This window comes from Phyllostomus hastatus, unplaced genomic scaffold, assembly GCF_019186645.2.
Source record: "Phyllostomus hastatus isolate PE091 unplaced genomic scaffold, TTU_PhHast_1.1 phas_contig_209, whole genome shotgun sequence".
NCBI lineage: Eukaryota > Metazoa > Chordata > Mammalia > Chiroptera > Phyllostomidae > Phyllostomus > Phyllostomus hastatus.
In genome coordinates, this window is record NW_025333735.1 from 2,346,420 (window position 1) to 2,374,006 (window position 27,587).

The following is a 27,587-nucleotide window of genomic DNA, read 5'->3' on the forward strand; positions in this document are numbered from 1 at the left end:
TGCTAAACAATGTCCATATTCTCTGGCCTGAAGATACCTCACATAAATATAATGCCAGCCACACATGTAGTTCGGAATTTTCTTATAGTCACATTTTAGAAACTAAAAAGAAACACACAATTAATTGTAAATATGTGACTAGCCCAATGTATCCAAAATATTATCATTTTAACATGTAGTCAACATAAAAATATTAATGAGATCTTTTATATTCTTTTTTTTTTTGCTAAGTCTTCAAAAGCTAGTGTATAGTTTATACTTCTAGCACATCTCAGTTTGGACCAGCCACATTTTTAAGCACTCAGTGGCAATGTGTCGGTGCCAAACTAGTGCAGCTCTAGCCTTTCAGCCAAAGCCCTCTCCCATGGTCTTTTCTCCCTCCTGTCCAATCTTAGCCCTATTCCCATTCCACCTTCCTCACCTCTGGGTCTTTGAGCTCCAGCAGCCTGTAGTGCCCCAAACACCATTCTGTTTCATGACTTGCTGCCTTTGTGCATGAATTCAGCAGTGAGCTAGAGCAGGCTTGAACTGATTCTCAAAAGCCAGCTGTGCACATTTCCCCACTCTCCATTCAGTGATATTACACTGACAGCTTGACATCAGCCATGTTGGGGATATTTACACCACAGAAATTGGCAAACACTATAAATCAGGGCTTTCGGGGGAGGATGGGGATCATTTGTTGAGCACTTACCAGCATATCGCTGTATATAATGCTCCTCCTCCATACTGCTCTTCTCCCACCCCTAGTCACCTCGTATGCTTTTCATCCAGTTAGTCATCTGTGGATATTTGCACCCCTACCAGACTTCAAGTTTAGAAAACAGAGCTTAGTTTTATGTACCCAATTCTTAGCACATGGTAGAGTTCCTTCCTCCTCTTCTGTGTTTTATTTCTTTGAACAACTCCTGTCATAATTATCATTGTGTATAAGAAGCTATAAAAAGAACTGTAGAGACTTCTGGCTAAGATGGAGGCATAGGTAGATACACTTTGCCTCCTCACAATATCAAAAGAAGGACAACCAACAAATTTAAAAACAAAAAATAACCAGAACTGCCAGAAAATCAAACTGTATGGAAATCTGACAACCAAGGAGTTAAAGAAGAAACATTCATCTAGACTGATAAGAGGGGTGGAGATGGGCAGCTAGGGCAGAGTATGTGTGGCAAGGTGGCAGCTGGTGGTCTCACATTTGTGTGCAGAAAAACTGGGAGGAACAACTGGGGAGTGAGACAGACCTCTCAACCCAGGATTACAGTGCAGGGAAATAAAGCCTCAAAACCTAAAACCTGTGGGGGTATGCGGTGGTGGGAGAAACTCCCAGCCTCACAGCAGAGTTCGTTGGAGAGGCCCACAGGGTTCTAGAACATACAAAAGCCCTCCAACCTGGGAACCAGCACCAGGAAGGCCCAATTTGCTTGTAGGTAGTGTGAGAAGTGACTGAGAGCTAGCCAAGATCCAAGCCAGTGGCATTGTTCCTTCTCTGACCTCTCTCCCACATACAGTGCCACAATGCAGAGAAGTGAGTTGTTCCATCCTGATGAATACCTAAGGCTCCACACCTTACAACATAACAGGTCTGCTGAGACAAGGAAATATGGCCCAAATGAAAGAATAGTTCAAAACTCCATATAAACAACTAAGTGACAAAGAGATATTCAACCTATCAGATGCAAAGTTCAAAACACTGGTAATCAGGATGCTCACAGAAATGGTTGAATATGGTCACAAAATAGAAGAAAAAGTGAAGGCCATGAAAAGTGAAATAAAGGAACATATACAAGGAACCAACAGTGAAGGGAAGGAAACTGGGACTCAAACCAATGATCTGGAGCAGAAGGAAGAAATAAACATTCAACTGGAGCAGAATGAAGAAACAAGAATTCAAAAAAATGAGGAGAGGCTTAGGAACCTCCAGAAAACATTCAGATGTTGAAACATTCCAACATCTGAATCATAGGGGTACCAGAAGGAGAACAGGAAGAGCAAGAAATTGAAAACTTATTTGACAACATAATGAAGGAGAACTTCCCCAATCTGGCAAAGGAAATAGAGTTCCAAGAAGTCCAGGAGGCTCAGAGAGTCCCAAAGAAGTTGGATCCAAGGAGGAACACACCAGGGCACTTCATAATTAAGTTACCCAAAATTTAAGGTAAGGAGATAATCTTAAATGAAGCAAGAGAAAAGGTGAGAATTACCTACAAAGGAGTTCCCATAAGGCTATCAGCTGATTTCTCTAAAGAAGACTTACACACAAGAAGAGGGTGAAAAGAAGTATTCCACGTAGTGAAAGGCTACATCCAAGATTGCTCTATCCAGCAAAACTATCATTTAGAATGGAAGGGCAGATAAAGTGCTTCCCAGATAAGGTCAAGTTAAAGGAGTTCATCATCACCAAGCCCTTATTATATGAAATGTTAAAGGGACTTATCTAAGAAGAAGAAGAAGATAAAAACTAAGAACAGTAAAATTACAACAAACTCACAGCTGTCAACAACTGAACCTAAAAAAATCCCCAAAACTAAGCAAACTGCTAGAACAGAAAATGAATCACAGAAGTGTAGATCACATGGAGGGTTATCAGTGGGGAGGTTAAAAGGGGAGAATGGGAGAAAAGGTACAGGGAATAAGAAGCAGAAATGGTAGGTACAAAATAGGCAGGAGGAGATTAAGAATTATATGGGAACTGGAGAAGCCAAAGAACTTATATGTACAACCCATGGACATGACCTAAGGGTGGGGAAATGCTGGTGCGAGGGTCATGCAGGGTGGGGAATAAAGAGGAGGAAAAAATGGGACAATTGTAATAGCATAATCAATAAAATGTACTTTTTAAAGAGGAAATAAACTCTTTAATGTGTAATCAATGATAACATTTTTTTTTTTGGTGATGGCAAAGTAGTTGGAAAGATTATTCTTTGAGAAAAGTTATTTTGTTGAATTTCTATGGACATGAAAGGATGAGGTAGGTGGAAGCCCGAATGCTGGAAAGTTAAAAGAGAACTTCATCAGTGATTACACAAGCAAGGGGAAGGAAGCCGGTGCCAGGGAACTGGTCCCAGCCTCCCTAACAAAAATGATGGCCAGGAGTGGGAGAGGAAAATGTGCGAAGGTTTACATGATGACTTATGGAAATTATTGCCTTAAACCTGTCTTCTTAATCTGAACAAATAGTCAGTATCCAATTTTCAGAAAATGAATTACCTCCAGTATTTGCAAGTCTATGCTCTGCAATACAGAATCTATTTCTGCTGATAAGACCACCATTCCACGTGGTATTCAAGTTTCCAGTCAATGTTTCTGTTTGATTAGTGCTGGTCAGTTTACAAGGGCCTCTTCAGTCCTGGGGGAGCTGGCACACTCTCATTCCTAGACCCAATGCTGTAAAGTCTTACCAACAATGCAAAGCTTTTCATGATGACCTTCTGACGCTTGTTCAGTTATAAACTCCCAAAGTTTTTTGTATTAAATTAACACCTGATACAGTTATTAGAAATGCCTCCTTGTAGAAAAATAGGTAATAAAACCAAGAAACCTACCCTGGCCATGATCAAAGTCTTCTCCGGGTGCCGTCCAAGATAAAGTCACCTCCTCTTCTACTGCTACAGCCTCCAGGTCAATGATTTTGCATGGCGGAAACACATCGGGATGGGGGCCAGCTGGAACTCCCAGCACGGAAAAGGAGCCCCCTGAGCTTATTCGGCTAAAGCCCCACTTTCGCAGCTCCTCACTCCTGCCCATGGATCTTCTTGGGGCATTCATCTGGATGTTACCTGGGACAGCCAAGAAAAGAATAGACTCAACAACAAATTACAACCTCCTGAAGACCTTATTCTTGACAAATTATTGAGAGATATTTTAAAACTTTTTTGTTTACTACATTTTTAGAATAACTGAGTTTGTTTATTCCACAATTCATTCATTCATTCAGTATTTTGCAGGCATATCCTGTGCCAGTAATCATGGACAAAACAGTATCGCATGGAACTGATAGTCATATCAATAAACATATATTTACAAATTGTGATAATGTTAGGAGGAAAAAAGGCAGGGTGCTGTTAAGGAAAATAGCAGAGGTACATAATGTAGAGTGTTATCAAGGAAGCTATGTTTAAAAGTTTCATAAAGTATGAGCATGTGTCAGCCAGGTAAAGAGTGGAGGTAAGAATATCCTAAGTAGAGGGAAGAGGTATAAAACTCTGAGGTGTGGAAGAGCTTTCTGAGTTGGATAAACTTAATTAAAGTGAGAAGTACAGTAGTTTGAGATGAGACAGGAGAGAAGTTTATGTAAGACCTTATGGGCCACTTTAGTGGTTTTAAAGTTTAATCTTACATCTGTGGGGAAGGGCAGTGACACGATGACATTTGCCCTTTTACTGGTCACTCTGGCCATTCTTGGTGGAAAATGAATTCAAACACAGGAAACAAAGAGGCCACTGAGACGGCCATTGCCAAACGTCCAGACAAGTAAAGATGGCAGCTCGGTGCCCTGGCTGGGTGCTCAGTCAGTTGGAACCTGTCTCCCGTACATCGAGGTTGCAGATTTTTGATCCCCATTCTGGGTATATACAAGTAGCAACCAATGTATGCATAAATAAGTGGAATAAAAATTCTCTCTCCTCTTCTGTCTCTTCCTCTTTCCCTCCTCCCTCTTTCTAAAATAAAAAGAAATGGCATCTTGGGTTGGGTGAGAACAGTGGAGAGGAGGTAAGACGTAGGCAGCTTGAGATGTATTTTGGAGATGAAATCAGCAAAAGCTGATGGTGGATTTGAATACAGCAAAAGAGAATATTGGCGAACAACAACAACAGTGAAAAAGCTTTTTAAAATCAGCAACTTGGGAGAGAAGCAGGCTAAAGTGAAGGAGACTAAAAATGTAAGTTTTACAAGGTTTGTGATTCCTGTAAAATATGTAATTGAAATGTCAAGGAGCCTGTTAGATATGGATTTTAACCTTCTATTGAGGCTTTAGATGAATTTAAAAATTTTGAAGTTATGGATTTGTAAGCTACAGTCATATAAACATTGTAATAGCTATATGGATTAATGAGGTTATCTAATAAGAATTTCAACTATATTGATAAATTGCATTTTTGAGTGCCTGGCTTACTATGTGCCAAGCACTTTTCTAAGTATCTGATGTATATCAAATATTTAATTTTCCCAGCAATGCTATGAACATGGTGTAATTTATTACCCTCAGTTTTACAGATGGTGAAACTCGAGTACACAGAAGCCAAGTAACTTTCCCAAAGTCACACAGTAAGTAAACAGGGGTGAGGGTGGGGGTGGGGGCTAGGTTTCCAATCCAGGCAGTGTGGCTCCAAATGGTAGAGTGAGAAGGTTAGGACTGAGCTCTGAGAATTGGCAACAATAGGGAAGGAGACGCTGGAAAAGAGCCCAACAAACACTTCCAGAGAATAAGAGGTAATCAGGAGAGTGTTGTGTCATAGAAACCAGGAAATGACAAAGGAGAAATCAATCAGTTGTGCCAGATACTGCTCAAATCAGGTAAAATGAGGACTGAAATGTATCCTTTGAATTTAACAGTAGGGAGATCATTGGTGACTGGGCCAGAGCAATTCCAGTGGGGAGATTTGGATGGAAGAGTGATTTGGATGGAAATCAGATTGCAGTGAGCAAAGTAGAAAATTGGAGGCGAGAAAGTACAGTCAGTAGGTTTAGATTAATTTCAAGGAACCAGACAACAGGGACTAGAAACATGGACAGCAGCTGAGGAGGGACCAAGAATAAGTGTTTCAACATGGAAAGTGATAAATCATGCTTGAGTGCTGCTCAGAGGCAGCAGCTGAGCAGGAACACACAGGCAGACTCTGAAGGCCCCTGGATGGACAGGCTGGATGGGATCCAGAGCAGATTCAACAGGGACATCAGCCTTTGGGGAGGAGAGGTAAGGAGGAAATGCAACAGTTTCTGGAGATTTGGTGGTGAAAACAGAGCAGCTTCCATTTTTCAGTGAAGTTTGTGCTCAAGGTTATCACCTGAAAGTTAGCTGATAGGGTGAATGTCATGTACAGCAGGCATGCCTGGGAAACCCAGCTTTTTCTCATTAAGCTATTAAGGGCCCACATGAAATACACAGAGAAAAGCACAGAGATTCGAATATTACTTTTCTAATCTCACTGTACACAAGGTGCTGGTATTTTCATCCTTTAAACTCATGGACTTAAAAAGGACACTCAGACCACTCAGTAACCTGCAGGCTCCTTGAGTGGAATCAAGTCTTATTCTACCTACCTGGTATCCCAAGTTCCTAGGACTAAGCCTGTCACCTAATAGGCCTTCAAAAATATTTGATTTATAAATGAAAGAGGGAATATCTACTTAGAAATGAAGTATTATATTTAGATAAAAATAGTTATAGCTGCTAAAATACATGAAAAGTACTCATAAACATTCTGTAGTTTTGTGAATGAGAATGCTTAGAACTGTTTTTGAGATTATTTTATAAAAAACTGTAGCATATTTCTGTTTGTTATATTTTAACCACTATTTCCTATCAGGAACTACAATAATGGTGTTAAAAAGATGTGTATCTTCTATTTATTTGGCACTTTTATCTTGAAGGAAGATATAACATCTCCAGGAAGCACTCAGTTGACTGCAATATCCAAACTCATATTTTTTCAGAAATTCATTTCTTGTGTGGATTGTTTGGGTTACTTGCTCCCCTCTTTCAACTGCTAACAATTTTGTGTCTCTTTCTCTCGCTTAAACCTCTGTAGAGGAAATGCAGGAGCTGAAACTGAAAATTCAATAAATCTTTTTGTCTGTTAGTAATTCTGGTGTAACAGTCACATGAAAGAGGTAAAAATAATGACTGAAATGAAGGTAGGAGAAATCTGTGGGGATTTCCTGTTGCCTTATTGTAATCTACTACCATGTACCTTTCAAGAATAAAGAGATAGTCAACAACTTATGCCTTGACTTAATTAAGTAAAAAAGAGTTTTGAAATTCCATCCCCCTCTTTCACCTGAAAAGAGAGGGACAGAATTACCCCCTCTCTTGAACACACACACACACACACACACACACAACCTTCCCCTCTCTTCCCCTCTCTCTCGAATACACACACACAATCAGCTGTATTACATACACATTAAATGATGTTAGCTAATTATTCTTACCATTTGCTATATAACCTGGTATGTACATAGCATGACTCCCTGGAATAGAGTGGCCCAGGGCGCTTACGCTGGGAGAGTGATTGACATGTACTTTCAAGCTATATCTACCATTTACAGCAAAGGAGAAAAAATACCTCGAGTAAATTCCATCATTTTTTATAGCATCAGCACCTGTATGGGTATATAAAACAAAACAAAACTCAATGTCAACATGTCATCAGAGTTGATTATTAATATTTAATTAAATCATTAAAAAATAAGATTCATTCCTCTTGTTTTTCTCAATTTAGCATATGATGTGATGGTCATAACTGTTTTTGATAGTATCAGGTGATTAAAAATCTAATGGCTCCAAAATTTCTCCCTGTGGTTCCTTAACTTATGAAAAAATTATTTTCTAAAAGTGAATGAGTTGTACCTGCTTTGGTGCTAAGAAAGCATTTAATAATAACCTTTAGAGCTCTCCTTCCTATAATTGAAATTAATTCTAGTTTCCCACAGAAACCAAGCACATCCTTAAGCTGTTTAAGTCCCTTTTGATATAGAAGTGATCTGTTCCCGGGAAATAAATATACATGCACATGTCTTTGTTTTCACATAATTTGAAGGGGTTTATGAATACCCTGAAGCCCTGATAAGAAAAAAACACTCCTCATGAAAAAAAAATCTTTGTAGTTGATTTTGAAAAGTGTGAAATCATTCAGTTTATTTATTAAAGTATACATGGAACTGTTGTTCTAGATTGGAAGGGGCTTGCTGACTTGGAGTTTGCCAGTCTGTGGTTCCACCCATGGTGCCTTGGTCCTGAATGGCAGGAAGACCTAGACACTGGGGCAGCAGGGAAGCATAGCTTAGCCTAAGTGTAGATCCGCTCCACTGTTCAAGTGCAGCCAGCCGAGGGCAAGCGGCTTGTCCCGTTCTCCTGCCACATTCCCAGCCCTGACTCGAGTGTTGTATCCTCACTAAAGCAAGTGTCCTAATCCCTATAGCAGAGTCAGGGCTGCTCCTTAACATACAAAAGTAGGAGTATATTTAATAAAAATAAAAAGTGCTAAGCATCCATGATCATAGTAGGTTTAGAGATTGCTTTTATGTACTAGAAAGAAATCAGACCTTGGTGTTTAGTGATTTCATGATGAATAAGGTCGACCTTTGTTGAGAAACAATAATGGAAAATTTCCCTCTGCCATGGTTTATTCATTAACTTTATTTAGCAGATAAATGCCACTTTTAGTATAAAAATTAGACAATACAAGCATGCTAAATATTGGGGGGAAATCTAAATTTATACTTTAATGCCTAAACAATCTTTTTCATTGTTGCTTTCATTAGAGTATAAATTTAGATGTCAAAATAAAATCATTCTAGGTAATAAATATTAAAGCTTATTGAGTCTATTCAAGTGATCTTTCCTAAGATAATTTTGTCTGTTCTCCTATAAGCCAGCCTACAGGCTGGGGCGAAGAGGGGACATTCTGCAAAGTGTGTTTTTGGACTGCATGCATGGAATGAAAAGCTGTGGCTGTAGATAAGCAATCAGGAGTATGGAAGTTCATTTGGATACGTCCCAAGAGACAAAACAAGAGGACTTGTCTTGTTTTGAGGTAGCCTTGAACTAAAACCCTTCTGTTTTGTAAATGTCATACAAAATTGCCATAGCAAGTTACTAATGGGTTACCAAACCTAAGACTCCAAAATTTTTTATTTTTGAAACAACAGAGGGAAGGAATATGATATAGCTGGTAGATCAGACACTTGGGGCTGCTAACCGATTTTGAGGTCTGCTGTCATTCTGAGAATTTAGTTTAGGAAAAAACAAAACAGGAAAGATAAAACAGCAAAGGAGTTTGTTTTCAGAAGTCAAAAACGTTAGAAAGAGCCTCGACGCTGCTGTTTGCTGGCTTTGTGCGGTGCTGACTGCGCTGTATGACAGGAAGCGCTGAACGCTCTCTCCACATGCAGAATGAGTGTGTTAAAGTGGGGTATTGTTTTGTTTTACTTTGTTTGCCCAATGGTGGGAACATCTTTGTCCCAATTCCACTAGGTTTGCTATTTGGTCTTCTTGGGACCAAACTCACACCTGTAAAGGGCACTAGCTGTGCCCTCTTATCCACCCAGCTGCTTGGCTCAAGAAAGCCTTGGGTCATCTGGGGGTCACAAGTTCAATTTCCAATTTTCTCTTCTCAGTCGGGTTCAAGGGGGAGAATGGATGCACAATCATTGCATACCTCTTCTTGGGTTTTCATTTGCTATTTTAATTGTCCAGTTGGATCATATCAGTGAATAGTACATCTAGTGAGTCTTAGTGGAATGTGGGCATGTCACAGGAACCTAGAAGTTGTTCCTGTTGGTCCTCACTAAGTGTCGCTGAGCAAGTGCAAGCCGAAACCTAGCAACTTTTTCCTGCCACTTTGCTGTCACATACAGCCACTCTGAGGAGCCTCGTAGATACTCTCTTTTTCCAAATTCAGTTGCTTTCCTCATGTGAATGTGACCTGTAGCTAGTTTGTATGTCAGTGTTTCTATGCGAATTTGAGAATATCATAAGATTGGATGAAAAAAAAATGGAATTGAAAGAATATTAAAGATAACCTGAATATTGATACTGCAGCACCATAACAGATTGTGACATCACTTGCTACCTGCTCCATCATCAAAAAGTTTCAGCGTAACAGGATCTTCATCCTCTGGCTCAACAGTAGCAGTTACTGTAGCGTTGAGAATGGGATAAAGCCCCTTTCTCACATTTGCATAAACCATCATGGGATGGGGAAAAGACGTGCTGTCTGTTTCTACAAAGGCCTCCATAGTAGCAGGAGGCTGGGCTGGGCAGGAGGCACGAGAGGTCACTGTCACTTTCAAGACTTGAAGAGAATGGTGGGTATTGTTCAGTGTATAAGTCCAGAGCCCAGGCTGCAAAACAAAGGTCTTCTGTTTGGTCAAGTATGAAGATAAACCCTGAACTTTAAAGCATAAATATAAGCTCTTAGGGTTTTTTATTCTAGTTTTATTTGTTTTGTATTTTCTAAAATAACTGCAAAAGAATATCAGGAATAGTAATATTGCTTAAGGGATACCCAAATTCAGTATTTATGTGGCTCTCACAGCATAACCCACTTACATTGTGAGGTACCTCTTTAGGGAATCATACCCTGAACTTATCTGTGGGGAAGGGCACATCTTGAGTCATATTTTAGAAGATGATTGTAACAGTGTTTCTTTTATTTTATTTTATTTATTTATTTTTAGAGAGGGAAGGGAGGGAGAAAGAGAGAGAGAGAGAAACATCAGTGTGCAGTTGCTGAGGGCCATGGCCTGCAACCCAGGCATGTGCTCTGACTGGGAATCGAACCTGCAATGCTTTGGTTCCCAGCCCACGCTCAGTCCACTGAGCTACGCCAGCCAGGGCTATAACAGTGTTTCAAAGCTTCAAAGTATGGTGCCAATATTAATCTGAGGCCCTTAACCCAAAAGAAGATTCAATGTTTATATTCCTTTCATATAACAAGAGTACAGCACATTCTCGTGATGATGATCTGTGGGAGTACACTTTACTAAAGGCAACAACATGCTACCTTTCCTCCACTTCCCCCAAATCCTCCACATACTCAGAAACCTCAAGCAACAAAACCCACATACACTTTTAGGGATGAAGAAAAGGAACACTCTTTTTTTAATTGGTCAGCATTTTACAATGTCTGAGTAATTTATAGAAATATTGCTAAATGTCATTCTCTTTTGCCTGTCTAGACTGCATGGGGGTAAACCTGCAAATTAATGCCTGAAAAGAAAAAAAACCTAAGCTACAACATAGCAGAAATTTGTTCTTTTGTTTTAACTGTACATAAATACTCCTTTTCCCCCTTTCCTGCTGCTCCTTCTTAAACCCTGGAAGTAACAGGGGGAACATAGTTGAGCAGGAGGATGAAGAGAGAAAAATAATGGGTTAGGGTGTGGCTCAGAGTGGAAAGTAAGAGACTGCCATACCTTAGCCAGCCTTCTTCTTTGGGGTGCATGTTCTTTACCATTTTCTAGTGAAGTCACAATTCAAGCATCAAGATCATCTCTATCTATCTATCTATCTATCTATCATCTGTCTATCTCTATTGTAATCATAACATTAGTAACAGATACATGGCAGGAACCTCTACAACAGAAACTTCTCTTTGGGTGTAGTAAGTGCTTCCATGTAGGGCACCTAATCCAGACTAAGGAGCTAGGCAAAGGCAGCCAGAAGTAGGTAAAGTGCTCCTGGCCCTTGTGAATAGGTGTGTAAAGAATATGATGAGTTTGGAGAAAAGTTAAGTAGAAGCAGAGCATAGGTTGTTTGGGTGGGGGGTTAAGAGATGAATGAGCTTGGGCAGAAGCCAGAATAAGAGTAAGCACATGGATTTTATCCTGAGACCACCAAAAAGTATCTGATTTGTACTTCAGAAGGAGCACCTGATAGAGATGACAAGTGGGTGGGAAGAATGCTAGCCCAGAGGCAGGGAGGCTGAGCAGAGGCTGTCAACAAGGTCTGGGGGGAGGTAGGGCCACCAGTGCTGAGGAGGGGCTGTATTCAGCCAGTGCAAGTGTGGATCTGCTCAATCCACCCCCGGCTTAGAACCTCTAGTGGTTTCCCTTTACCTTTAGGGTTCAAACTCCTACCCCTTTTACTTCCTTATGAAGCCCTTGCTGACGTGGCTCCTGTTTATTCATCCAGCCTGATTATGCCCTCCACTTTTCTTCTAAATCTCCACCTAACTTGCTACTCAGTAGTTCATTCATTCTGAATTACCTGTAGTCTATGAAGAGCCATATTCTCTTCCTCTGAGTCTATGTGTTGTTCACTCTGCTCTGTATGTCATTCACATCTTTACCCCCTTTATCCTTCAAATTTCCATTTTTATATTTTCCCTTTCAGGGATCATTCTTCTTCCCACCTTCCAGTTCCTAGCATGCCCCTTCTGTATGCTCTGGGTACCTAGTTCTTATTCTTATGGCATTTTATTATAAAGCAGTTAAAACAAGACTCAGCACATAGTAGGTGCTCAAAAACATAGGTATTACATGTATTCATATTATAAATTCTAAGCAGAGGATTTTTCTAAGTGTATATGTAAGTATGTCATATAGATTTTGTAAAGAAGGAAGTGAGCAAAAGTAAATTATTTTTACTACATAAATAGTAACTTCCACTGTAAAAGTGTTGAACCTATATTAGTTGTTTCCCTTAAATTTTTAACATCCATAAAATGCCATCATAAACTTAAAGTCAAACTTTGATGTGTCAGAATAGGATTTCCTTCACACAATGCATTTAATTACGCAATTCAGCTGAAAGCCACCCACGTGACTAAACATTGTCGTTACGAACAAGCTCATGACACTGACCTTAGCAGTTCCTGGAATGCAGAGGCGAGCAGTCCTCAAGGCTTCATTGATGATGAAGTTATGTGTGTGGTATTTTCTTCCATTGGGATCAAACAGCACAATCTCAGGGGGACCCCTGGTCTGCCATGTGACCAGAAAGGTAGTGTCACTGCCCACACCGTTGTCCACAGTCACGGCATTTTCCAGGTGCTGGTGAGGTTCGACATTCTCACCCACACTTTCAAGCTGTTTGGGAGAATATATATATTTACATGCAAGTGTCTAGTGAATGCGTAATCATTCCATGTTTTTCTTCACTTTGGTGACAAATAAAAATTAATTATAAAAAATAAAAACCATTTAATTCTGATGTATTATACTTAAATCATTTTTCATATAGAAATACATTGCCAAAGCAAATACAGTGTATTATAGAAGTACAGCAGATATAAAGTATTTTGTTACAGTTAATACAAGTGTCACTTCAACAGCATTTAATCCTTGTGTAGTCACAACGGACACAAGTCTGTAAATAATTTTGAAAAATTATATTTATTAAATAAATACATAAGTAAGACTTTGTAAAATTGCTGAGACTTGGAAAGCACTTAAAACTTTATTGGTGGATGATAGCAAAGACACTGTGGACTATTTTCTAAAGTCAGTCCAACAAGGGTGTGTGCGCTGCGCCCGCTATGCGGCACTGTGCACCGGGCCTGACTCTGGTAGGGTCAGACGTAGTCTCCGCCCACAGTGCAGTGGGCTGGCGGCATAAAGACGAGGGAGGAGAGGAGGCCAAGTGTGGGAACATAAGGTTAACTTGAATACTACGAATAATAGTGTGTTACTTTTTAAGACATTTGTTTTCATTTTGTATAATTAAAGAGGAAATCACAAGGTAGAAAGATCACTCAGCAAGCTGGTGATAGTCTAATCTGTAATGTATATTGTCATTCATAATTCACCTTTTCTCACCTCTAATCATGGAATTATGGTTATTAGCTTTACTGTGTACATACAATCTTCATGTTGAAAATTCCCTAAGACTAATTTACTGACTTCATTGCTCACCTGAAGCCATTAACTTGGCAGGTTCACTTACCATCTGTGAGGAAGTAGCACATGAAATTTTGTTCAGTTATGTGCAAAATATCTCTAAACTACTTAGAAGAAAAATTTTGGCCTTTTTAAAAATGGCTTGATTAGAAGAAGCTTTTGTGAACGAAATCAAGTTAATTGTGGTTTTTAAAGAGATACTTAGGAATTTTTAGAATTTAATGGAATAGTTGATACTTTTTATATGCAAGAGGTGCTTCAAAGAAGCTTTTGGATAAACTAAAGTAAAATGGATTCCGATTTACGGAAAGTTACTATGGAACTAAAATTAAATACACAGTTTCTTATTTTTCTTGGGGGCTTCACCCCCACTGCACCCCCACCCACCCCAATTCTGAGCCATGAGGAAAGAGCAAGCTTTGTTTACAGACCTTGAAAAACTGAAGTAGCAATTTCAGAAAGTGACTCCTATGGTGGAGAATCACAGACTCAGGTGCAAATGAAGCCTGGCTCTGGCACTGTCAGGAAGGCCACATTACGTTTTCAAATAAGGTGAATGAGGCAGTCAACACAATTCACCTATTTTCCTTGCTTCCTCCTCTGCCACCCCAACTCCAACTGTAAGTATAACAATGAGGAAATTCTGACCTGAAAACATTGTTGCAAAATATCTCCATTTCCAGAAGAGATTCTACCAAAAGCATCAATCATACTGTTGGAGTTTGATTTATCTGGAACAAAGAACTTTAAACCTCCTGAAATACATGATATGGATGTTAATTATTAAGATGGATAAAAGAATACAAAAATAAAATCTAGGCCTTTTCCAACAAACTTTCTTTACATAGAAGGTTCCATTTGGGAGAAATAGGAGCCGTGCTTGATGTGCTCTGCCGGGCACCCTTGCTGCCGCCACACAGCAGGCAGCATGCTGGGGGTGGGGGGTGGTTTTGTCTCCTCCATTCACACCTGCGAGGTCAGGGCCAAGAACTCTATTCCACACATGTACAAACTCAATAAATGTGTATCTACTAGTCTTGTATGAGTATAATTCCTGGATAATCTAGGTTAATTGAGATCTACATTGCTATATACTTAGTTACATTCTGAAAACATTATTTTAAAAAATAATTCAGTAAAACCTAATTTTCAGTTTTCCAGTCAGCATACCCATTTTTACTGAATATAAAGAATATAAGATAAAATTATTTTGTGCCTCATTTAGAACAAAAAAAGATAGGTAGTTTACAATACTGTATGTGTCCTTATCATAGAAGGTAGTACATTTAAACTTAAACATATTTTTAGCTTCATGATTATATATGCACAGGCTGGTTTAACAAAGAAATTACTAAAAACTAATACTTTCATTGGATGTAGATGATTTTCACCCTCTAAGTAAAATGTAAAAAATATTCAGCAATATTTAGGTAAATTATAGCAATTTTTTTATGTTCTTTTTTTCTTAAGAAAAATGGTTTGTATTTTTTCAACTTAGCCGTGTATTCTGTTGACATAATCTGGTTTCACTGTTGTGCTTTGAGTATTCCAATCAAAAAGAAATGCTCTAACATATGAGTTTTTTAAAATTTATTTACCTGTGAGACGTGATAATTCCTCCAGGTTTTCATCCACAGATGAGCCCAGGGCAATGGTGTGAATGGTTGAACCACTGCTGAGCACAGTGAGTAAGCAATTGCTGATATGCTCATCCTTTCCACCGGTCGCTAATATCATCACAGAGCCATCGGCTTTCCCATTCAGTTTCTCAGCCACCTGAACACGGAGGTATCAGTCACTTCGACGGAAATGTAATTTAGATGGTCTTACTGAGCAGCAAAATTCACTCTTAGATTCCCCAGCAGTGGGGCACATGCCTCTTTGAGCCTCTGTAACACCCTGCACTCCCTTTCCATCTTCATTCCATCTTCATCCCACCCCAACGGCACTCGTCACCCTACAGGCCATCCCCTTTGCTTGTGGACAGGGACTCCTTCTGTTCCAATCACCATGATATGCCACTAGTTTAGAACAGAGTCCCTCACGGAGCATATGAGGGAGCATCACTGTGTGAGATCTGGCCTTGGCGATCCAGTGAGTGACCAGTACGGGCCCTAGGGCAGTGGTTCTCAATATGGTTACACTTTAGAATCCAATGGGGAACTTTAAAACTGTTTGTGGCCAGTCCATACCCCTGATCAATTAATAAGCTCTCAGGGCATGATACCTGGGCATCAGAATTTTTTAATCCCCAGGCAATTTCACTGGGCAGCCAAGGTTGAGCAACACCAGCCTATAGGCAGCATTAATGGCATTTGATGTGTTTGCTTGCTAACAGATATTTGATTGATGGCTGCATCCTAGATATTAATTTAGATGAAGTCTGTCATTCCTGAAATATACGTCTGGCCTTGAGTCTCTAGCAGTCCTTGAGGTCTGCTATGACTATAGGCAGGAGCCAGACATGCTGATTTTGACTGGAAAACCCAAGGGTAACATTGGCCACAGTTGAAATACTTTCAGAATTGACAGGGACAGTCTCAGAAAGGGTCCAGGTGATATTGAAGTCTCCCAGCCTGGGCCATTGTTTTCATTTATTTACTTATACCTTCAACAAGCAATGATTACCTGGCAGGTACTGTGTTAGATACAGGGGATACAATAGTGAGTAAGATCTGGTTCCTGACCTTAAAGATAATCCATCATTACTCCTATAGTTGAGGCTATTTGTGACCACAATGTAACAGATTGCCCTAAATCAGAAGCAACTCAGGTTAAAAATGAGGGAAAGGAAAATGATGCTGATCTGAGGCTTGGGGTGCTGTACCTCAAATCCCCTTTTAAGCCCTGAGCAGAAGCTGGTTTCTGCTTCAGCTGACACAGTGGCAGGCAGATATGAAACCAGCAGCTTGCGGTCATCGTCATTGTTAATCCGGTGCAGCGGGGCTCTGATCTCTCCTTTGCTGTTGAAACTGACAATGCCCACAAAGGTATGAATTTCAACAACCTGCATCAAGTAGAATTCTGCTGCTTGTTGCAGTCGAAGGAGTCTGTCAGCCTAAGTCCCGAAGAGGAAAAAAGGTAACAACATGTAGTTGGTAGATAAAAGTATGACAGTAACCTAATAAGCAAACATCTTTGCTATTTCTTTAGGATTTTGAATTGTAATTTTTTAAGTCATAAAGACCGACACAATGCTAGACTATTGTTTGGTTAACTGCAGGCTCAAAAATGAATGCTTTTCTGAGAGTGGTTTGGAATTCTGTCCCCAACAAGCTGTTCATAATTACCACTCTCTAAGAACACATATCCTCATGATTGCTTTCCAACTCAGAATTCAAATATCTATAGCACCATTTAATACTAGGTTTGTAGCTTCTTGTTTTAAAATTCAGTCTGGGTAAGAGGAAACATTACAAAGAGAATTATGGTGGAGAGTAGCAGTCAGAAGTACATATCCCTGGCACTACCCTCTGTTAGAATGGTCATCTTAGGTTGGGGACTTTATCTGTAAGTAAGTGTAAAGAAATATTATTTTCCTGATTTTTTTCCTAAACCATTATAAAAGTAAACTCATTCTTACTTTATGGGCTAAAGAAAAACAGGTAGGGAAGCAAACTTGGCCCATTGGGCTGTAATTTACTGACACAGAAACTAGTAAAAAATAGTAGAAAAATAATTAGGAAGTGGTAAGTTTTGAGGATTTTAAAATATTTTAACATTTATTTAGTTATGAGTCCACATAGTTCAGTAATAGCTATGTTTAACAATTGGCTTGCAGATTTCCTGAAAATTTAGTGATTGACTCTTGTGAGTGCATATGAGCTGGTTTTGTCACAATACTGAAAGTGGGTATTAATATGTATCCCTGTTTTATAGATGAGAAAACTGGGCTTCAGAAAAGTTATTTTGCTCTTGGTTATACAGACAGTAAGTAAAGGAGCCAGGACTGAAAGCGTATCTGCTTGGTTTCAGAGATTAAGACTTCAACCACTGTCTGAGAATTTTGGAGCTTTGGAGAGTGCGTTTCTGGAAGTTTTCTAGATTGCCAGATAACTGAGATATGGTTTTCTGTCCACAGTGACACAGACAATATACACATAATTGATATGCACATTTGCTGCAAATTCAGTCTCTTGCCTCCACAAAGCATCTTTAGTAGTGAGTGGAATGTGGCCAGAGAGGAGGTTTTGTTACGTGTAAGAGTTTTGGAATAGAGTCTTGGTTGGAAAATGTTGCAATTAATACTACAAATGAGGATTAGGAATTATCTGTATATTTCATTTATCTGCATTATCTCAATTTCTGGACCACATTCTGAATTTGTTCCTTTTGCCCCCAAGACAAGATGATATTCATGACTATTCCAAACCTTTGGCCTTTCCCTCCTCTGCCCTTAGCCTCTGAAAATAAAAAGAACGAAAAACCGGTTGAAAGAATGATGAGTATTTTACAACCATTGTTGTTTAAAATGTTACCTCTGCCATCTTGCTAGACACATCCAGCACTAAACAGACCACTTTATCCCCAGCCTGCACAAGGGAGAACATGGGGGGAGGCGGAAGCTCAGTCCCGTTCATGGGAAAGCTGCGATTAAAGTCAGTGGAGTCTGAGATTACATCCCACGTACTTCTGAGGCTGCACATTTGGTTCTGCAGGTTTGGAGCTTCTCGATTCAACCACCTGGGAAAAGAACAAGGCCTATCAGAAAATAAAGGCTCTGTCATGCCAGACATACTCTTCTTGCTCAAGCAACTGATGGTAAAAGGAAAGGTGAGCTGAAATATCAGAAATAAGGAGCACAACAGCATGTCCTTCTTTCCTTCAAGAGTGACGTCAGATTTACACCTCACCTTTGGCACCCTTTGCTTGAAACACTGGCACCCTTGTGGTACAGAGATCAAGCTCTATCAAAGTATATTTGCACTTGGATAACAGAGAGCAAACTATATATGTACATCTTAATCTTAACAAAACAGAACAATCTCCCGCTTTCCTTAGCATGATATTGTGTTAAAGAAAACACCCTAGGAGATGTTATCTTGGTCAGCTTATTTCTTGAAATTATATTTAATGACTACTGCACCTTTATTAATCAGTCAATGTATATTGATCTAGTTCAAATATTAATCTCTTTAAGAACAGGATAAGGAGAAAACCAACTTAAATCTACTTCCTGATCTTTATCCTTATTATGAAATATAGACAAAATCCATTTAATAATATTAAACCTGTATCAACGCCCCTTTTAATGTTATGGTTTGTATTTTAAAGCAACGTGTTAGCATATATTCCCAATGGCTATATGCATACAAGGAATGGGTGTTCCTGTTAACAGAGTCATGTGCTTAGAACTAGAAGAATCTCTTAGTCCCATCTGTAATTTCACAGAAGGGAAAACTGAAGCTTCAAAGAGTTCATAATTGCTTAAGGATGCAAGTCTCATGGTAGGGTGTGGAGACAGGGGTAGAACTAGGTTTCTTTGTTACTTGTTTTTAATTCCTTTATGTTTTATGACTATGGTTACAACATTATAAAGCTTATCTGATTGGGAACTAATAAGTAGGTCTTTCAAAGGATCACAAAGATGGTGCCTAATCATAATCAATGTGATGAAATACACATTGGGCTGGCTCCAGATATTAAAGCTATAAATTAAAAACACAGTGGATCAAACAAGAAATAAGAAACATCACTTCAAGTTTATGGAATGACTCCTAGTCTTGACTGAAACCAGACTGAAGAAAAAAAGTTATTTAAAAAAGGAATGTGTCAATCCAAGGGGCATTTGTCAGCTGTGGAGCAGACAACTTCACAGAGGCATGCCTCCACAGCGCTTTAAGCTCCACAGAGCAGAGATGACTCAAAGACTTGACCTTCAGGTTTTTGTGAAGATGAATAGATCCATCTGGTCATGAAGATTAGTGCCACTAAGCCTCCGTATCACCTAACTCCCTCCTTTCTGATTGCATGCTTGCAGAGCAGGCTTCTTGTGAGAACTTCACTCTTCCAAGCGGCTTCTTTCAGAGACAAAATGAACTGACCTAAGGAGGCAAGTATTAGATCTCCATGGAAGAGTACTCTTTAATTAATAATTTTTTTAAATGGTGCTCTGGATTTATACTCCAGTCTCTTGCCAATTAGTGTGAAATGATGACAAGGTTGAGTTTCTGAACCTGCAAATGTGAGGATTAGTAGGTTTTCCTTGGTAACAGCTGACTTTTTTCTTTTTGAGTTCTAGACTATGCAAAACAAGGGAAAGAGAATTAGAAAGTGCAATTAAAATAAGAATGGATTGCTACCTTGAATGAGAGAATCAATTGTGTTGTATCATTCATTAACCTAGTACACTTTCCTATGAAAAGATGTAGGAACACTACCATATGAGCAATTCATTTTGAGATTTATAAGGCTCTCATTAAATCACCTTCTCTGGAAAGCAAATAATCACTTTTCCAGAGGAATCTACTTTTGGTAATCATCTTTGGGGCCCTAGTTATTTTTTAATATGTAAAGTAAAAACTAGATGAACTGTAAGGTCCCCCAAGCTCTAAAACATAGTGACTATTTTGTTTTTGTTTAAATACTTAAAACATATCAGTCTGTCTTAGGAAGAGATGGTAGGAGTTTATCATTACAAGGCCATACTTACAGAGGATAAACTTTGCATGAACATTATTGATGCCATTGCATTTTGAGTTCTATTGTATATAAACATGCATCCTTCTTGGAAAAGCTTACTAATAATACAGTTTTCTTGGGGGCAGGGGCCTTTTTCACACACAAACATGCCTGTGATGTCAGATGAACACCTGAAAATAGAAAGAAAAATTATATGTATTTTAGAAATACTTATGTTTTTTCCTTTACTAGCTCATATAATAATTAGTTGCAAAGATTGTAGCTTGCTAGAAACACATAAAACATTTTAAAAACTATGAAGTTCATCAATTTAGAAATGGACTTCACTTTATTTTAAAGAAGTTTTTTTCTTGATGAGAGGTTCTGTATTTCCAAGGGCTTTACCAACTAAACAAGGTCAAAGCACAAGTTACCGGGAGGTCAACATGAACCTTTGGAGATACGAGGAGGAGCATGAGTGGCAGTGTCCTGAGTACGGGCTCCTTTGAGCTCATTGCCATTGGACATCAGAGGAAGAAGGGAATGCACATATAACCATGTTATTTCAAAGGATTCCTTTCTAAATAGTTAACCTCAAATTGCTGAGGGGAATGAAAAACAACACAACCTTTAGGAGAGGAATCAGTTAACATCTACCAAAATTACAGCTGAGCATATCCTTTGACTCAGTAATTCTTAGAAGTTATTTAATACAGGTCTGCCTGCATACATGAGAAATGGTATACATATAGCATTATCACCTGTAGTCTTATTGGTAGTAAAAGATTGAGAATGACCCACTGTACAATAGGGGAGTGATTGAAAAATCTTGTTACAGTCACACAATGAAACATCATATGCAATTATTTTAAAAAGAGTGAGGAAAAACACATATTTTTAAAAATTTCCTACAGAAATTTCTGCAAAAATAAACAAGAAAGTAATAAACATGGTTATCTGGAGGGAAGGAGAGGGTACAAGGTAAAGAGAGTGGTGGGAGTGAGATACATAAGAATAACTTTTTGATATTTGAACAACATAAGCATTTAAAAATGCAATAATGTTACAAAACTGAAAATAGTCAATGAAGTTTTGCTGCCATTATAAACTTAATGTTAGAGTAAAAAAAATAAACTGAAGTTTTAGCATGAGAAATTGACTAACCTTGTTACTTTAATTTGATTTTGCCCATTGATGTAGAAAGGTTTCTCATTGTTATATTCATCAAACACACCCCAGCGGAGATGGGCCCATTCATGGACAAACACTCTGCCTGTGGAACAGAGAGCTTTTGTTTTGAGTTTCCAAATTCTCAGCAGTGGACCTTGCTAATCAATGAAGATGTAACATTACTTGACTATATATATGCTCATTCTGAAGGGTTGAAGTACAATTCCCTCCTCCCCTTTCCTCTTCCTTACCCCATTTTTATCACCTTCTATATTACTCCCATCGTCATAAAAGAGGCAGAGCAAAAGTATGTTTAGTCCCATAAATGCAAACCAGTGATTTACTTTTTGCGCATCTATTTGAAACTAGTGAGGAGTCCCACATCCTCTCATTTTCTCAGTGAAGCTGCCTAACAGGCTTCTATTTAGCTTCATATAGGCCTATAATGTCAAGATTTGAGGAAGAAGGAGAGGAACACTCTCCTTCTTTAAATGCAATGATTTAAATGCAATGAACTGACTGTTACAATATATCTGTAAAATTCACATGTTGAAATCCTCACCCCCCATGTGAAGGTATTAGGAGGTGGGGCCTTTGGGCTGATTAGGTCATGACAGTGGAGCCCTCATCATGTGATTAGTGACTATAAAAGAGACTCCAGAGAGCTCTTTTCCTCTTTGCCAGGTGAGGACACAACGAGAAGATGGCTGTTTATATACCAGGAAGTGGGCCTCACCAGACACCAAATCTGCCAGTCCCTTGATCTTGGACTCCCAGTCTCTAGAACCGGGAAATAAATTTCTGCTGTTTACAAGCCACCTAGTCTATGGTATTCTGTGACAGCAGCCCAGACAAACTAAGATACCAGATAAGCAAATAAAAATTTCCTATTCTTCAGTCTAACTTATCCAAGTATGCCTTTTTTTTTTTTGCGGGGGTGGAGGGTAGGTAACTCTACTATCCAGAACAATGATTGAAACAGTGGGGCCAGAGAGGCAGAAAGGAACAAAAAAATCATAGCTTGGATGGTCCTTTCTTTTTGATTTTATCCTGATTCTTCACATTTGTATTTATTTCTAACTCTTAGCTCATGGAAACCCTCACCCCTGGGCATCAAATCCTTTATAATTTTTCTTTACTTTTCTAAATATTGCATTTCCTTCAGTGTTCAGATCAAAACTGACTTCTTCCTCCTTGCTGCTTTCTAGATTAACTCCGCTCCCAAAGTGCACTTTTTTTCATGACTTCATTAAAGTTATGGAAACCCAGGAAGTGTTTGCTAAGTTGACTCAGGCTGTGGTGTATTGTGCAATGTTTGGATCTTGGGACAAAGGAAGGGAGGGGAATAGCCTAAGCTGAAAGTGTTCAGGAAAAGTTTGTGCCTACTCTTGGAATTTAGAAGTGCTGATGAAGCTATATGTTTTTTTTTTTTAATTTATTGATTGATTTTAGAGGGAGAGAGGAGAGAGGAAGGGAACAAGAAAGAAAGAGAGAAACATCGACTTGTTGTTCCACCATCCATGCATTCATTGGTTGTCTCTTGTATGTGCCCAGATTGCGAATCAAACCCACCACCTTGGTGTATTGGGACAATACTCTAAGCAACTGAGCTACCTGGGCAGGGCCTGATGAAGTTCTATGTTTATGTGGAGATTATCAGCACCTTACAGTTATGAGGAAGAACTCTTAAAAAGTTTTAAGTGTCTTATAAAATGTACTTTATAGAGTGTGTTGCTCCAATCTCTGCTAGCTATACAGAGGAAAACAGAATCTACATTTCATGAGTATGTTCATGAAAACGTCATTTGAAAGACACTATTGTATGTTAAAATAAAAATCAAAAACATTAACAATGAGATGGTTAGTCCTTGACCTGCTGATTTTTTGTTACTACAGTTTCTCACTCAAATCTTATCCACTAAATGCCAGTTTTCAAATCTAAGACCCTGACTACTCGCCCAAACTCCAGCCACCCACTTTCAATCACAGGCTGAGCTTTTCCACCGGCATAGTTCACTGCTCCTCACAATCAGTTTGCCTCAGCCGTACTTGTTGTGGATTTCCCCTTTAAGGTGGTTCTATTTCTGTGAAAAACTTGGTCTTCCTTAATGCTGCCCACACACATCCCCCTTGTCCTGCATTCCACAGCAGTTCAGACCTCTATTTCCGTTTGCTCTTCTGGAATATCTCTCATCACTTAGAGTTGTTAGGAGCAAACAAGATAACATTTGAAAAGTAAACAGCATGGCACCTGGAACATAGAAAGTTCCAGTTTCTCTTTCATTGATCTGAGGAAGCCCGGTTATCCACATAGCCTGGTTCATCATCTTAAAACCCTGGTTTAATGGTGGCATTCCCGTGCTTATACACCTTCAATGGTGACATGCTCATTTGGGCATTTGAAGCTCTCCATCACTTACCCCCATGTGTATTTTGGCATTTTTTCCCGCTACTTCACTACCCACTGTCACTCTGCCTTATTAATAGGGTCTACCACTCACCATCTCTCAAATTCGTTCTGGATTCTTCTATTGGCATACATTTATTTATATTATTTCCACTGTTTTTTTTCTTTTTCCCTTTTTATCAAAATGCTATTCAACTTTGAAGCTCCTCTGCTTAATGAGGCATTTTCTGACCATCTTTAGCTTAAAATGTTTTCTCCTTTCACTAAATTCTTATAGAACTCACTGTTTGGGCTATTAATCTGGTGCTTAACTCTTTCTGGCTCACTTTGCTCCTCATCTTTTCCTGGGCATGTGGCCTATCTTTCCAACCACGTAGTAAGTCTTTGGCAAATTTCAGGTTCTGTGAATCCTCTTCTGCACTAAGCACAGAATATTGTAAATAGTACTGGCAAATGTCAATTTTTTGATTGGTCACACTTACCTCGTGATCCATAGCCAGCAGTTAAGTCATCATTTAGTAGAAAGTCAGGTGAGAAATAAATGTATTTTCCCTCTTTTCCACACCCTCTGTATTGTAGGGTATGCGGATCACCTCCATGTGTCCCATACCAGTCAGTCACTAAGACATTTGCCTAAATTAAAATAAATACCTTGTAATACTCCATATCTCAACTGTGATGTTGATGACATAAACATATACATGTTAAATTACTTTGAGCTATACACTTAAGATCTGTACATTTTACTGTATAAATTATATTCACATTTAAGAAGAGATTTCTACAAAAGAAATGCCTTGTAGATGGAGTTTAAAATGCACTCACAACTAAATTTCAAAAATATTTGACATTTTAAATAAAAAACACCTATATTTTAAAAGCATAGCAAATTTCCATAGAGCTTCATTACTTCTAGTTGATCTAATTCCCAGATTAAAATTTTCTCAAATCACACTGAGTTGTGCCACCTTCAGAGAAGGGGGTCCAAGGTGGTGGCACAGGAAGATGCTGAACTCACCTCCTCCCATGGACATAGACGCACAGAATCTATAGCTACATTTGGACCATTTCCCTCTGAGAAGATCTGTTAACTAGACAAACTGCTCCTCCATGAAGAAAAAGATCAAAGGACACATTGAGACAGGTAGGAGAAGCAGAGACAAGCTCTTGCCCCTCAAACGATACCTCCAACACAGTGACACACAATAGGGAGGGATCTCCCCAGGCTGGCACTTCTCCTGCAGGAGAAGAGCTTCATATCGAACACCCCAACCCCTGGGATCTGCACTGGAGAGACAAGCCCCCAACGTGTCTGGCTTAGAAAACCAATGGGGCTGATGTCTAAGGGGCCCAAAGGGCAATAGGGAGCTAATATGCTTTTTTAAAGGGCTCCTGTGAGTTCTCACTTGCCTGGGGAAACAGTGCAAAAGCAAAACTTAGGAAAGCGCCTGGATTATGCGTGAAGGAGATTCCTTTACTAATCTTAAAACATCTGCTGGAGGAGCAGAGAACAGCTGAAATTGTCTCTGGAGATGGAGGCACTGGCAGATTCTAGTTTTGTGCTCTCCACCTGCCGGGCTCCCACAGGTGAGGGAGACCAGAGGCTGCACTCGGCCATTGCATTGCTAGGACAGGCAGGGTGAGTGGTTGCCACCCTGACCTACTGCCTTGCTGAAACACTTTCTGCCTTCCTTCTTCTCACCATACTCCTCGAAAGTTGTCCTACACTTGGGGTAATGTGAAATGTTGCTGATTTACACTCTGGCAGGAAAAGACAGTCATATTTTTATATGTGTGGGTGGCTTATGTTTCTGTCTGGACATGTGTGTTTACTGCCCTGACAGGATGAGAAATAAAAATAGTCATAATTGGAATTGTTCCCTTTAGCTCATACTCAGTAGATATAACTAGTTTTTGGTTTTTAACCAGAAATTTCAGGAAAGATCCTGTAATTTGCAAAGAAAAAATCTTCTAGAGGCAACCTGGGCAATGGTATTTTGCTTACTTTTTTGGTACATAGTTTGTGCTTCTTTATTATATCTCTATATGTTTTGTGAATAACAATCTTCCCAATAATATTATTTGCATGTTAATATGTGACTTGTTTTTCCTTAAGTTCTCACTTCTAAGGTTTGAACATGGTATATTTTGGTTGTTTTTTTTTTACCCGCCTTGATTTAAGCTGATTTGATAAAACTCCAAATTCTTACCTTTTCATATGATTCTTGTTTTACTTGGCTGTAATTATTAGCTTTCCATGTGGCAGGTATTAAAATCTTTATACTTCTGAAAAACACCCTTCTCTTTGTAGCATTGAATAGGTAAAAAGAAGCTTCAGTTATCATTTCCTATAACCAAATAAAAGCTTATTTTATCATTGCAAATCCTTTATGTTTGAGTTTTCTGGTTACACTTAAATAAAGTAGTAATAGAAAATAATGCAAGTATATTGAAGGAACCCATTTCTTTTAGATACAGCATTAGAATTTGAGAAAACTTAGGAATGAAATAAATGAACTTAGATTGTTATTTGGAAGAGAGTTTAGGACACTAATGATGTGTCTGGTCTTGCCTATATAATTTTCCCAATTTTGTGAAAGGCTTTTAAGCTTTTACCAAACAAATCCTTTTCATGCTGCACCTGTGGGCATCTACAGGACCACACCTTATAATGACACTAATTTCACAAAAGCATTACCAAAAGGAAGCTCTTAAGTAGTAGAGCGGTGAACCCTCCTTATTATCAGGTGAAAATAGTCAATCAGAGAACATTCAGGTAAAAAGAAAGGCTCTCATTCTTTCTGTCTGAGATTTCTCACCCTCAGGATGGAATCCAACAACATGATTTTCATAAGCACCATCATGCTTATTCATCAGCCAAATGTTTGGTCTTTGTTGCCACAATGCATTATTTTTTAAGTTACTACCCCCCAAAACAGTTAGGAAGACAAAAACACTGACATTAGTAGTAATCAACAGCAAAAACCAAAAGAGGACTAGACCAACAGTCTGAGAACTGAGACTACAGAGCATTAGGTGAACACACTGGCTTGGCCATAATTATAATTTTTCGTGCGATCTTTAGGAAACACTGCTTTCTTTACCGCTCAAATCACAAATCAGACAGGCTTGATCTAATAGGATAATAATTTTGACTTCATATTTGTCACTCACCTTAATGTTTGGGATGAGGTTGTGATCTTCAGATACCTGAGGATTGATTGCAACGAGTAATCCATCATACCCATTGTCTTGAAGCTGCACTTCGGCTCCCACGAATAGGAGTTTTGGACTTAGGGCCACCAGGAGGGTCACAATCTTCAGGCTGCAAACAGTACCTGCATTGTCCCTGTAGGTCATGTTGTAGAGACGCCTCTGGTTTATTCACATTGGTCCTGCTAGGTACATTGTGCCAGGTTGTCAAGGCGAAGCAGATAGTTAATTCCTAAACTTGGAAGATCCTAGAACTTGTGATGAAGGAGGTGTCTTCTCTGTAAAATCAGGGGTGGATCTATCTGAGACCTGCCTCTACAAGTCCTTTTCCTCTAGGCAGTGCCACACTTGCCTATTCTGTGGCTGAGCTTTCTCCTGAATCATGGTTGGGCAATGAATCTTCTACCTCATACTCATTTGACATTTCTCAAAAGGAAGAGGAAAGTAAGACAGAAGGAGTTTGAAAGAGAGAGGCCTGGGAGCTGGGCTGGAAACAGAGAATCAGGATTGTTCCATCTACTTTCAGGAGAAACACAGAAGTCTATGGTGATTTTCCTCTCCTTATCTTTGACAGAGTTTTCCATCAGTCAGTGCAACTTCTTCACTCAAGTCA

General features: G+C 39.1%; 1 protein-coding gene across 1 annotated transcript in view; it reads right to left on the reverse strand.

Moving 5' to 3' along the window:
* Window positions 1-27,121, reverse strand: part of CLCA2 (chloride channel accessory 2) — a 46,783-nt gene extending 19,662 nt beyond the window's left edge. The window contains 13 exon segments of the mRNA XM_045835316.1: window positions 3,543-3,776; window positions 7,153-7,323; window positions 9,795-10,065; window positions 12,529-12,753; window positions 14,212-14,318; window positions 15,162-15,339; window positions 16,391-16,621; window positions 18,042-18,341; window positions 20,216-20,375; window positions 21,349-21,457; window positions 24,244-24,394; window positions 25,972-26,109; window positions 26,936-27,121. Of these exon segments, the coding sequence (XP_045691272.1) occupies window positions 3,543-3,776; window positions 7,153-7,323; window positions 9,795-10,065; window positions 12,529-12,753; window positions 14,212-14,318; window positions 15,162-15,339; window positions 16,391-16,621; window positions 18,042-18,341; window positions 20,216-20,375; window positions 21,349-21,457; window positions 24,244-24,394; window positions 25,972-26,109; window positions 26,936-27,121 (2,461 nt within the window).
* Window positions 27,122-27,587: the final 466 nt, after the last annotated feature.